At 44.7% G+C, this 14,254-nt stretch overlaps 1 protein-coding gene across 2 annotated transcripts in view; it reads left to right on the top strand.

Moving 5' to 3' along the window:
• Positions 1 to 14,254, top strand: part of LOC126332889 (NPC intracellular cholesterol transporter 1 homolog 1b-like) — a 155,136-nt gene that overhangs the window by 56,107 nt on the left and 84,775 nt on the right. The window contains exon 8 of one of the 2 annotated variants that reach the window (XM_049996690.1): positions 4,786 to 4,884. In XM_049996690.1, coding sequence (XP_049852647.1) covers positions 4,786 to 4,884 — 99 coding nt within the window. The remainder of the gene's footprint in view (positions 1 to 4,785; positions 4,885 to 14,254) is intronic. The other variant, XM_049996691.1, reaches the window with a different exon arrangement.

A 14,254-nucleotide genomic window follows, 5' to 3' on the forward strand; every position in this document is an offset into this window, starting at 1 on the left:
CGTTGGTCGAGATCCGATGACTGTTAGCAGAATATGGAATCTGTGGGTTCAGGAGGGTAATACGGAACGCCGCGCTGGATCCCAACGGTCTCGTATCACTAGCAGTCGAGAAGTCAGGCATCTTATCTACATGGCTGAAACAGATCGTGCAGCCACGTCTCGATCCCTGAGTCAACAGATGGGGACGTTTGCAAGACAACAACCATCTGCACAAACAGTTCGACGACGTTTGCAGCAGCATGGACTATCAGCTCGGGGACCGTGTCTGTGGTTACCGTTGACGCTGCATCACAGACAGGAGCGCGTGCGATGGTGTACTCAACGACGAACCTGGGTGCAAGAATGGCAAAGCGTCATTTTTTCGGATGAATCCAGGTTCTGTTTACAGCATCATGATGGTCGCATCCGTGTTTGGCGACATCGCGGTGAACGCACATTAAAAGCGTGTATTCGTTATCGCCATACTGGCGTATCACCCGGCATGAAGGTATGGGGTGCCATTGGTTTCACGTCTCAGTCACCTCTTGTTCGCATTGACGGCATTTAGAACAGTGTACGTTACATTTCAGACGTGTTACGACCCGTGGCTTTACCCTTCATTCGATCCTGGCGAAACCCTACATTTCAGCAGGATAAAGCACGACCGCATGTTGCAGGTCCTGTACGGACCGTTCTGGATACAGAAAATGTTCGACTGCTGCCCTGGCCAGCACTTTCTCCAGATCTCCCACCAATTGCAAACGTCTGGTCAATGGTGGCCGAGCAACTGGCTCGTCACAATACGCCAATACGCCAGTCACTACTCTTGATGAACTGTGGTATCGTGATGAAGCTGCATGGGCAGCTGTACTTGTACACGCCATCCAAGCTCTGTTTGACTCGATGCCCAGGCGTATCAAGGCCGTTATTACATCCAGAGGTGTTTGTTCTGGGTACTGATTTCTCGGTACCTATGCACCCAAATTGCGTGAAAATGTAATGTCAGTTCTAGTATAATATATTTGTCCAATGCCCGTTTATCATCTGCATCTTCTTGTTGTAGCAATTTTAATGGCCAGTAGTGTATTTCTTTACGTACTACACGAATATGTAATAAAAATTGGGGGTTCCTATTAAAAAAAAAAAACTAAGTTGATATCCGTTTGACCTACGGCAGCGCCATCTGGTTTCCCCCTTCAAGCTAGACGAGTTTCGTTCTTTGTAGGTTTTTCGTTTGATTCTTATTTCGTGAGATATTTGGCCCGGTCACTATTGATGGACCACCCTGTGTAGATATTGGCGGCGTGAGTTTAAATCCGCAACACGTGCTCCAAAAAAGAAATAATAATAATAATAATAATAAAAAGGAAAACTAAATAAAATAATTATGCATGTAGCGACAGCACGCATATGCTCCTCTACGCGATGCAAACTGCTGCGTTACCCTTTTCTTTGCTTCAGAAGCTGATTATCGAATACGCACTTTCCTTTAAGTCGTGCTCGGCCAGTGTAGTTCTATTTTCCTGGCTTATGTTACGTTGCGTGTACATCTGGTGCAACGTAGGGAGACACAGCGGTATGGTTGTCAAATGTAGGACGTGATAGATCACATGTATACGAAGTCCGAGATTACCTTTCACGCTGCCCAACAGTTTATCTTCCAAGAACACTGAAAAGTACTCGCTTCGTGACCAGGTGCATAATTATCCTGATACAGAAAACAAAGAACTACTACGATGTGCGATGCATCTAACAAGTTTTCATAGAAATCAATGTTCATTTTGATAACCTTTCCCTCGTATGCACGCAGATTTGAATGACTCATCAATCCACAAAACCTACTAATACTACTCGACAGTCCAATGACACCCCCATCTGCGCCATTCACATCCACCATGGGCGTTCCTTTTTGCGATCGGTGGCCTTGATGCAATAGCGTGACCACGAAAACCAAGTTATACCTTCTCGACGGATCGTTCTGTAACTCAGCTCTTCACCTGAGCTGCAAAAAGTCCTCCGATTATTTAGCAAAATAATCTTTTAAGTTCAGCGGCACCTTCAGTTAATTTCTTTGGGTCATAAGAGCGGTGATTGGGTACTGTGGTCCCATAACCTTTCCACTACGCACTGAACACACAAACCGCGGAACTCCAAAATTCTCTGATCGATATTTTTAATTTTATTGTTTTATTTATTTTTTTATTGCAACCTACGTACTCAATTATTTGCTGCATATTATCCAATCTCTGTCTTCCTGCACCGTTTTTTTTCACTTATAGCTTCCTCTAGTACCATGGTAGTTATTTCCTGATGTCTTAACGGATGGCCTATCATCCTGTCCCTCCTTCTTGCCAATGTTTTCCACATATTCTTTACCTCTCCAACTCTGCGCAGAAGGTCATAATTCCTTGCCTTATTAGTCCACCTAATTTTCAGCATTCGTCCGTAGTGACGCATCTAAAATGCTTCGATTCGCTTCTGTTCCAGTTTTCCCACTGTCCACATTTAGCTTCTATATGATGCTGTACTCCAAACATACATCATCAGAAATTTCTTCCTCAAATTAAGGCATATGATTGGTGCTAGAAGATTTCTCTTTTTGCCAGTGCTAGTCTGCTTTTGACGTCTTCCTTGCTCCGCCCGTCATTGCTCATTTTGCTGCTTAGATAGATTTCCTTAACTTCATCTACTTCGTGGCCACCAATTCTGACGTTAAGTTTCTCGCTGTTCTCATTTCTGCTACTTCTCATTACTTTCGTCTTTCCTCGATTTACTCTCAGTCCATATTCTGCAATCATTAGGCTGTTCATTCCTTTCAGTAGATCATGTAATTCTTCTTCACTTTCACTGAGGATAGTAATGTCATCAGCGAATCTTATCATTTATATCCTTTCACCTTGAATTTTAATTCCAGTCTTGACGATCTTATCTCCATCATTGCTTCTTAGATGTATAGATTTAACAGTAGTGGTGAAAGACTACATCTCTGTCTTACACCCTTTTCAATTGCAGTACTCTTCTTATTCCCTCTTGGCTCTTGTACACGTTGTATAATATCCGTCTCTCCCTATAGCTTATCCGTATTTTCCTCATAATTTGGAAAATATTCCACCATTTGACATGGTCGAACGCTTTCTTTCAGGTCGAGAAATCCTATGAATGTGTCTTGATTTTTCATTAGTCGCAACGTCAGAATTGCCTCTGTGGTGCCTTTACCTTGCCTAAAGCCAAAGTGATCGTTATCTAACGCATCATCCGTTTTCTTTTCTATTCTTCTGTTTATTATTCTTGTCAGCAACTTGGATGCAAGAACTGCTGAGTTTAATGTCCGATAAATCTCGCACTTGTCAGCTCTTACAGTCTTCGGAATTGTATCGATGATATTTTTCCGAAAGTCCGATGGTATGTCGCCAGACTCATACATTCTGCACACCAACGTGAATAGTCGTTTTGTTACCACTTCCCCAATGATTTTAGAAATTCTGACGGAATGTTATCTATCCCTCCTGCCTTATTTAATTCCTCCAAAGCTCTATTAAATTCTGTTTCTATTACTGGTTCCCCTATTTCTTCTAAATCGACTCTTGTTTCTTCTTCTTTCACATCAGACAAATCTTCCCCGTCGTAGAGGTCTTCAGTGTACTCTTTCCTCTTATCCGCCTTCTCCTCTGCATTTAACAGTGGAATTCCGTTGCACTCTTAATGTTACCACCCTTGCTTTTTATTTCGCGGAAAGTTGTTATGTCTTTCCTTTATGGTGAGTCAGTCCTTCCGACAATCATTTCTTTTTCGATTTCTCACATTTTTCATGCAGCCGTTTCGTCTTAGCTTCCCTGCGCAACCTATTTATTTGTATTTCTGTATTCCTGGATTTCGCTGAACGTTTTTGTACTTCCTCCTTCCATCGATTAACTGAAGCATTTCTTCTGTTGCCCATAGTTCCTTCGCAGTTACCTTCTTTGTATTTATGTTTTTCTTTGCAACTTCTGTGATTCCTCTTTTTAGAGCTGTCCGTTCCTCTTTAACTGTACTGCCTACTGAGGTAGTCCTTATTTCGGTATCTATAGCCTTAGTGAACTTCAAGCGTATCTCCTCTCTTCTGCGCCCATTGCCTCTTGCTGAGAAGTCTGTTAAACGTCAGACTATTCTTCGTCACTACTACATTGTGATCTAAATCTATATTTGCTCCTGGGTTTCTTACAATTCTGAATCTGATTTCTCAATCCCTATCTTACCATGATGCAATCTAACTGAAATCTTCCTGTATCTCCGGGCATTTTCCAAGTATACCTCCTCCTCTTGTGATTCTTGAGCAGAGTATTCGTTACTAATAGCTGGAATTCACTATAGAACTCAATTAGTCTTTCTTCTCTCTCATTTCCAGTACTAATCTCATATTCTTCAGTAACCCTACCTTCTACTCCTTCCCCTGCAGCCGTATTCCATTCCCCCATGACTAAGATTTTCATTTCCCTGACGGAGCAGCAGGTGAAAATCTGGTATGTTGGATGCTCCGCAGCTTCTGAGTGAGAAGGAGATGTTGATGTATCGCAGAGACTGGCATCATTTATAATCATCATAATGATTTAACACACCCGACAAGCAAGTCATCTGATGTAGGCGAGCTTAATATATGCTCCTGGTCATGGACGGTATGCCCAGTTTCTCTTTTTTCCCACTCGTACCGAAAATAGCTCTAATTAAAGAACCATGACGTAAACAAAATTCGTTGTTTCTTTAACTATTATAGGAAAAATGTGTTACAATAACCTCTGTATTTCTTGTACTGATATTCATTTATTTCAGCAGGTGGTTCACCTCCATCACTCATCTACAAGCTTTTCTTCGGAGGCATCCCATTATTCCAGACGACGTTAAGCAAACTGTTCAGAAAACTGGGATTAGGTAAGTCAATAGACCTATATAGGATGTATAATTATGTTGCAGCAGTACGTTTATGCAAGTTTAGTTCTGTAGAGTTTTGTTAAGTCACTGTTAAGTCACGCCGGATGCAGTGGCCGAACAGTCTAGGCGCTTCAGTCTGGAACCGCGCGACCGCTACGGTAGCAGGTTCGAATCCTGTCTCGGGCATGGATGTATGTGATGTCCTTAGGTTTGTTAGGTTTAAGTAGTTGTAAGTTATACGGGACTGATGACCTCAGATGTTAAGTCCCATTGTGCTCAAAGCGTTTTGAACCATTAGTTAAGTCACAAAATTCAGTAACTCAAATGCAGCGGGGTCTTGATGTGCATAGTGTAACGCTATCCATTTGCATCAGTATAATTTCTTTGGCCTACGAAAGCGATAACTGCGTCTAGGACTTTCCTCTGGCGTTTCAACTTACGACAACCTCGCTAACAACGGAACTGGGTACATGTTACTCCTGCAGGAGGTAAAAGCTCTATGCCGGAATGTCCTAAATTTGTGAAAACGTTTCAGCAGAAATCGACACCAACCAAGAACTCATTAGCTGTGAGGAAGACATCACAGTAATTCAGAGGCGTGCTGCTAGATTTGTTACAAGTATCTTCGATCAGTACACGAGTGTTACGTAGATGCTTCGTGAACTCAGATGAGCATCCCTGGAGGGAAGACGACGTTCTTTCTGCGCATTTGAAGCTGACTGCACAATGATTCCACTGCCGCCAACGTACATTTCGTGTAAGGACCGCGAAGATAAGATACGAGAAATTAGAATTCGTACGGAGGCTTATAGGCAGTCATCTTTCCCTCATTCTATTTTCGAGTGGAACACGAAAGGTAATGACTAGTAGGGATACAAAGTACCCTGTGGTACGCACGACACTGTCGGTATGTAAATATACACTACTGGAAATTGAAATAAGAACACCGTGAATTCATTGTCCCAGGAAGGGGAAACTTTATTGACACATTCCTGGGATCAGATACATCACATGATCACACTGACAGAACCACAGGCACATAGACACAGGCAACAGAGCATAAACAATGTCGGCACTAGTACAGTGTATATCCACCTTTCGCAGCAATGCAGGCTGCTATTCTCCCGTGGAGACGATCGTAGAGATGCTGGATGTAGTCCTGTGGAACGGCTTGCCATGCCATTTCCACCTGGCGCCTCAGTTGGACCAGCGTTCGTGCTGGACGTGCAGACCGCGTGAGACGACGCTTCATCCAGTCCCAAACATGCTCAATGGGGGACAGATCCGGAGATCTTGCTGGCCAGGGTAGTTGACTTACACCTTCTAGAGCACGTTGGGTGGCACGGGATACATGAGGACGTGCATTGTCCTGTTGGAACAGCAAGTTCCCTTGCCGGTCTAGGAATGGTAGAACGATGGGTTCGATGACGGTTTGGATGTACCGTGCACTATTCAGTGTCCCCTCGACGATCACCAGAGGTGTACGGCCAGTGTAGGAGATCGCTCCCCACACCATGATGCCGGGTGTTGGCCCTGTGTGCCTCGGTCGTATGCAGTCCTGATTGTGGCGCTCATCTGCACGGCGCCAAACACGCATACGACCATCACTGGCACCAAGGCAGAAGCGACTCTCATCGCTGAAGACGACACGTCTCCATTCGTCCCTCCATTCACGCCTGTCGCGACACCACTGGAGGCGGGCTACACGATGTTGGGGCGTGAGCGGAAGACGGCCTAACGGTGTGCGGGACCGCAGCCCAGCTTCATAGAGACGGTTGCGAATGGTCCTCGCCGATACCCCAGGAGCAACAGTGTCCCTAATTTGCTGGGAAGTGGCGGTGCGGTCCCCTACGGCACTGCGTAGGATCCTACGGTCTTGGCGTGCATCCGTGCGTCGCTGCGGTCTGGTCCCAGGTCGACGGGCAAGTGCACCTTCCGCCGACCACTGGCGACAACATCGACGTACTGTGGAGACCTCACGCCCCACGTGTTGAGCAATTCGGCGGTAAGTCCACCCGGCCTCCCGCATGCCCACTATACGCCCTCGCTCAAAGTCCGTCAACTGCACATACGGTTCACGTCCACGCTATCGCGGCATGCTACCAGTGTTAAAGACTGCGATGGAGCTCCGTATGCCACGGCAAACTAGCTGACACTGACGGCGGCGGTGCACAAAAGCTGCGCAGCTAGCGCCATTCGACGGCCAACACCGCGGTTCCTGGTGTGTCCGCTGTGCCGTGCGTGTGATCATTGCTTGTACAGCCCTCTCGCAGTGTCCAGAGCAAGTATGGTGGGTCTGACACACCGGTGTCAATGTGTTCTTTTTTCCATTTCCAGGAGTGTAGATTCAGATCCACACGTCGTCTCCTTCACAGTGTTAGCGTTTTTTATCTTTTAATGCGAAAACTGGTTGTTGGATTAGTATATGTGTCATCCATGCATTAACGCATTCATTTTTTTTCTTTTTAGTCGTCAGTCTTCTAATTGGTTTGATGCGGCCCGCCGAGAGTTCCTATTCTGTGCCAACGTCCTCATCTCCGAATAGCACTTGCAACCTACGGCCTCATATTTGCTGGATGTAATCCAATCTATGTTTTCCTCTGCAGTTTTTATCCCCTACTGCTCTCTCTAATGCAATGAAAGTTATTCCGTGATGTCTTAACAGATGGCCTACCATCCTGTCCCTGTCACTGTTTTCCATATATTCCTTTCCTCGCCGATTCTCCAGAGAGCCTCCTCGTTCCTTATCCTAGCGATCTAATTTTCAACATTCTTCTGTAGCACCACATCTCAAATGCTTCGACTGTTTTACAGTTTTCCTACAGTCCATGTTTCACTACCATCCAATGCTGTGCTCTAAACGTACATTCTCAAAAATTTCTTCCTCAAATTAAGACATATGTTAGATACTAGTAGACTTCTCTTGGACGGGAATGCCCTTTTTGTCTGTGTTCGCCTGCTTTTGTCATCATCCTTCCTCCGACCATCACTGGGTATATTTTGCTGCCTAGGTAGTACAATTCCTTAACTTGATCTACTTCGGGATCACCAATCCTGATGTTAGGTTTCTCGTTTTTCTCATTTCTGCTACTTCTCATTACTTTCGTCGTTCTTAGATTTACTCCCAGTTCATATTCTGTACTCATTAGACTGTTCATTTCATTCAGAAAATCCTGTAATTCTTCTTCACTTTTACTGAAGATGGCAATGTCATCAAATGGTTCAAATGGCTCTGAGCACTATGGGACTTAACATCGGAGGTCATCAGTCCCCTAGAACTTATAATACTTAATCCTAACGAACCTAAGAACATCACAGACATCCATGCCCAAGGCAGGATTCGAACCTGTGACAATAGCAGTTTTCGCGGTTCCCAACTGAAGCGTCTAGAACCGCTCAACCACAATGGCCGGCGGCAATGTCATCAGCGAATCGTATTATTGATATCCATTCACCTTTAATTTTAATTCCACTCTAGAACCTCTCTTATAGTTCCATAATGGCTTCTTTCATGTATAGATTGAACAGAAGGAGCGAAAGACTACTTCCTTGTCTTACACCTTTTTTAATCCGAAGCCGTCCAGTGTGGCCGAGCGGTTCTAGGCGCTTTAGTCTGGAACCGCGCGACCGCTACGGTCGCAGGTTCGAATCCTGCCTTGGGCATGGATGTGTGTGATGTCCTTAGGTTAGGTAGGTTTAAGTAGTTCTAAGTTCTAGCGAACTGATGACCTCAGATGTTAAGTCACATAGTGCTCAGTGCCATTTTTTAATCCGATCACTTCGTTCTTGGTCTTCAGTCTTATTTGTCCCTCTTGGCTCTTGTGCATGATGTATATTATCTGTTTTTCCTTGTAACTTACCTCCGTTTTCCTCGCCATTTCTGTTGTGTTCTGCCTACTCGTCTGATATAGGGTGCCTAGGAAACCTGCTTTTCGGATCACTAGACAACAATTCAAGCAAATCGTATTAATGAAGTTTTTTACAAAGGGAAATAATTACAATACTTAACTTTGTGAAATATAGACTTGTCGCAAGCAAGGGGCGGCAGACAAACATAAGCAAGCTCTTCAGTATATACAATTCGTAATCCAAGTGAACCAATACAGTTCATAAGTCGCTCCTGTAGCGTTCGGGGGACGGCTCGACTTCAACTCGGGCAGCGGCCAGGCGGGGCGCTGCTTATATTCTCTTGGCCTAGATTCCGCTTCTGTCTCGATGTCGTCCTAGGGAAGGGTATGTCAGCGAACTGTAGCCTGAGGTAGTCTCACAGCCCTCTCTGCTCTTCCGTTCTCGGCCGTCGTACCGGCGCTTGGCCTTACGCCGGAACAATTTCGAACATCTAGCACCAGTCGACATTGTCGTAGCTTTATCGAGGTCGATGTATCCTACGAACAAGTCTTTAATTTTCTGTAGTCTTACTTCCATTATCGATCATGTCGTACTGAATAACAAAGAGCAATGGCTTTAGCTGCCCCTCTGTATACGCGTATTAAGGGTTCAATTCGTAGAGTATACTCCGTCATGGCAATCACACTTTGTCGGCCTATATGGTGTCCACACTATAAGGTAAAGCGGTCTTCATCCTGACGGATGATGTCAGCATCACACTTTTTTTACTCGGAATGGCACTTTTGCAGATGGTACGCCGCTGCCTTCCTCCGACTGATCCAGTCAGTTATTGGGGGGGGCCTTCAATTGGCATGTACTCCGAACAACCGTGCAACTTAGCGTTTTGGGATATGTAAGCCGCAAGTGACAGAAATAAATCTTACTACTATCTGTGAATTGTGCCCGCCCGGTTAGCCAAACGATCTAACGCACGGCTTTCCGGATTGGGAAGGAGCGCCTGCTCCCCGGCAAGAATCCACCAGCCGGACTTGCGTCGAGGTCCGGTGAGCCGGCCAGTCTGTGGATGGTTTTTAGGCGGTTTTCCATCTGCCTCGGCGAAAGAGGGCTGGTTCCCTTTATTCCGCCTCAGTTACACTATGTCGGAGATTTCTGCGCAAACAAGTTCTCCACGTACGCGTACACCACCATTACTCTACCCCGCAAACATAGGGGTTACACTCTGCTGGTCTGAGACGTTCCCTGGAGGGGGGCAGTCCACTGGGGGCCGAATCGCACAATAACCCTGGGTACGGTGTGGGGCGACGGAGGGGTGAAGTGGACTGCGGTAGTCGTCGTGGGGTTGTGCACCACTGCGGCTGCGGCGGGGACGGAGCCTCTCCGTCATTTCTAGGTCCCCGGTTAACATACAACTGTGAATTGTACTGAGGACTTTCAGATCTGAAGTACAACACGTTCATAATTAACCAGAAAGCTGCTAAGTCAAAAGCAGTGTCATTTTGAATCACATTAGTGTTGTCATCAAGAAAAATTCCTAGGAAAATATTCAGGCCAGTTTTTCGCGAAGGAATTTGCGTAAAGCGGCCATCGAGAGAGATCTAGAAACTGACAGAAACAATGGTGGACATGTCTAGAAAAGAAAATGTGAAATTTAATGGTTATATCTCAAGGACGAACGATGAGAGACTCGCAAGGCACATCTTCGATGTACCGGCCCGCCCGGGAACTCAGGTTCAATTCCTGGTCAGTCTGAGATTATCTTCGCGTGAAGACTGGGTATTTGTGTAGTCCTCACCATGTCGTCTCATTTTGATCGATGCACAAATCGCCAAAGTAGAGTCAAACAGAAGGACATGCACCAGGCGGCCGAAAGACCTAAAATGCCAAACGATCGTTTTATTTCATTTCGAGATAGCAAATAATAGCATAAATAAAACAAATTGGATCACTGAGACAGAAGAAAAATACACTAAAAAGGAAACCAGACAAGATAACGTAAGCAATAAAGAACAGTTCAGAGCCGTCATAAAAAACATATACTTAAAAACACACAGGAAAGAGAACACGAAATAAATGGTCGGAAGAACGCAAGAGATAACACAGCGAGCGTATGAACAGAATTTGGGAAGAACGAAAGAACAAGAAAAAATCATAACTACTTCAAACGCTCTCTTAGAAGGGAATATCCGAAAATTATATACACTGAAGCGCCAAGGAAACTAGTATAGGCACGCGTATTCAAATACAGAGATACATAAAGTGGCAAAATACGGTACTGCGGTCGGCAACGCCTATATAAGGCAAGTGTCTGGGGCATTTGTTAGATAGGTTACTGCTGCTACAATGACAGGTTGTCAAGATTTAAGTAATTTTAAACATGATCTCATAGTCGTCGAACGAGCAATGGGACACAGCATCTTCGGGATAGCGATGAATTGGGGATTTTCCCGTACGACCATTTCATAAGTGTACCGTAAACATCAGGATTCTGGTAAAAAGTCAAATCTCCGACATCGCTGAGGCCGGCAAAAACTCCTGCAAGAACGAGACCAACGACGACTGAAGAGAATCGTTCAACGTGACAGAAGAGCGACCCATCCGCAAATTGCTGCAGATTTCAATACTGGGCCATCAACAAGTTCAGCGTAGCCATCGGTATGACTCATCATCGGTGCAGCCTCTGCCTCGTCATCCTCGTCACTCTCACACTGGGATAGAATGTTAACCATGTCAATTATTCGTGCAACAGGTCAGCAAGCTAATCGTCGGTGTAGGCTGCATTGTTGTCTGCTTGTCACTGAGCTGTACTCTCCCTATCTATCTTTTTCAATGATGTTTTCATTATATATCATGTCAGTAAAAAAAGAAAGTAGATCGTTGCAACCTTAAAAAAAAGAAGCTCGGATTATTGAAAACTCGAACTATTGAGACTCTACTGTAATGAAATTCGAAAACACATGTTAACTTGGTGTGTTACCTGGTAAAGGAAGACGTCCTATCCCGGTGGAAGTTATGAAAAACTGTGTGCTGTAACTAACAACAGACCACGTCCTCGTACAGTGTCACGAGGATTGCCATCCCACGGCCAACAGTAAGGGAAGTTTCGAGGATTATTTTATACTGGTTCACGTCCAAGATCCAGACTGTGCAACAACGTGAACCTCATGATCCGCGGCAACGTCCTGAATTTGGTCTGCGGTTTCTGACACGGATCGACTTGGCCGGGGAACATACAATGGACTGACGACAAGCATTTTACACTGTAGGGTACAGTGAACACACAGAACTGCCGAATTTGCAGTACCGTTAAATCACTTGTTGTGGACAAAGAGCCATTGAACCCACTTTATGTGACTGTGTGGTGTGGATTCAAAAGCAACTTTATTCTCTGTTCGTTCTTCTTTGAAGAGGATACACCCAGGGGGCCTGTCAGGTGTACCGTGACGCCAGCACGTTATCGAGAACTCGTACAGCACGTAACTCCTCCTATGGAAGAGCGCAACTGCGTGGAGACCACTTTTTTTCATACAAGATGGGTCAACGCATCATGTTGCTCGCCCAGTGAAAGATCTGCTTAATGCAACGTTCGACGAACGTGTTATCTCCAGAGGTTTTCCAGATACCTGACCTTCAAGATCACCTGATTTGAATACATGTGACTTTTGGCTCTGCGGATATCTAAAAGAACGCGTTTACCATGGACACGCCGGTCACTCCCTGACCTGAAGGCCATTATACTGGAACACGTTGCTCCAATTCCATTGGAACTTTTCTGCCCACGTTCCGTTCCTAACCAATTACATAAGGAAATATTTGTATACGTCTTTCTTGCATTCACAGTGCCAGATCTGCACCTGGTGGCAAGAATTGGAACTATTTTTTTCAGCATATGTCGGTTCCATACTAACGCATGAAAATATGTACCAAGTTTCATTTGCCATACGGTAATTACAGCCCATACTGGACCTCTGTGATTACCTGTACATTAATTATAACCATACGGTACAACCAACACTCCTGGGAAAACAAATCCTAGACAGTACTAAATACAAGCTTAAAGATGAAGAGTAAAATGGGTACTGCCGTTGTCAACTGTAGGTACCATGAGCGAATGGAAACAAAACACACCTCATCCCGTCGACATTTAGACTGTTGTGTATAATTTTCAAGTTCAGAGCTAGCTGGGGCAAGAAACCAAACGAAATACAACTCTGTAATGAGCCACCGGAGACTTGTGCCCCCTTATACCAAAATGTTCAGAACGTATCTCTGAACAACCTTTGAAAGTTTGTCGGTGGAGTTCTGGTTCACTATAAATGTAATTTCAGAATATCCCCATTTAACAGCGTGGTCACTATTTTTTCTTGTTCCTTCATTTTTTCCCAAATTCTCTTCATACCTTCGCTGTTTCCTCTCTTGCAATCTTCCAACCATTTATTTCCTGTCCTCTTTTCCATGTCTTTCCGTTCCAGTGTACTTTTTTATGACGTTTTGTCCTCCATTGCTTATCGTTTACTTGTGTAATTCTCACTTCTTTCATATCATTTTTTCTGTTTCAGTGATTCGTTTTCTTTCATTTGCTACAGTTTCATATCTCGAAATATCATATCATATTATTAGCCGAGAGATCGCCTGTGGGTTAATGAAAGAAGACAATCTGCAACCTGGCTGGGAATCGAACCCAGGTCCCCATGGACCTAGTGGCATTGATGCTAAACACTAGACTACGAGCTAGAGGCGTCATACAACATAATAGCAACTGGTTTTCATCATGTGACAAGATCAGTCATAAGTTTGTTTCGCCACAGACGTCAATGTGAGCACTCCTAGTGGCACGATCAACGTCCAGTCAGTATTAAATTTCTCCCTGTATACGCTGCAGGAAGTCCACGGCGAATACATTGCTAATGCCTGTCTTCAAGTCCTGTAGTTCTATAACCTTGGTTCAGTACACTGGATAGTTTCATTTAGTTAAAACACCTATGCCAGAGTTTCAGGCAGAATCCCTCGTTTAGTTCGGTGCTACTATGCTAATCCAACACAGTTGGAGAGCCTCTGCAATGCTGTTCGAATTTAAGGGGAGTACCAAATAGACTGAGCCGTGACTGGGAATTTGGATTGAGGAGGAAGGCATGCTACAGTAATCCGTGCAGTTGTGCAGAGCCTCCGTGCCAGGATGTCGTAATGGTTACCGCTTCTGCCTAGTGAGCAGAAGACCTGGGTTTGAATCCCAGCCTTGGTACAAATTTTCATTAGTCCCTGCAGTGTGCAAATATATGCCTTTACAAAATCCCACACATAGTAGTCTAGTGGTGTGAGGTCTGGTGATTCTGGCGACCACCGAATTCGGACCACCTCGTCGAATTCGCCTAATCTGGAAATTTTTCATCCAAAATTGGATGGAGAATTATTGCAGGTGTTTCAGCCTTGGCACAACAATTTTCTGTAATACGGCCAGATAAACATCATTGTTGACAGCAGACTCATAGAAAAAAAGTGGACCACTGATGTAACTGGGCATAAG

Source organism: Schistocerca gregaria, chromosome 2 (assembly GCF_023897955.1).
Source record: "Schistocerca gregaria isolate iqSchGreg1 chromosome 2, iqSchGreg1.2, whole genome shotgun sequence".
Taxonomy (NCBI): Eukaryota; Metazoa; Arthropoda; class Insecta; order Orthoptera; family Acrididae; genus Schistocerca; species Schistocerca gregaria.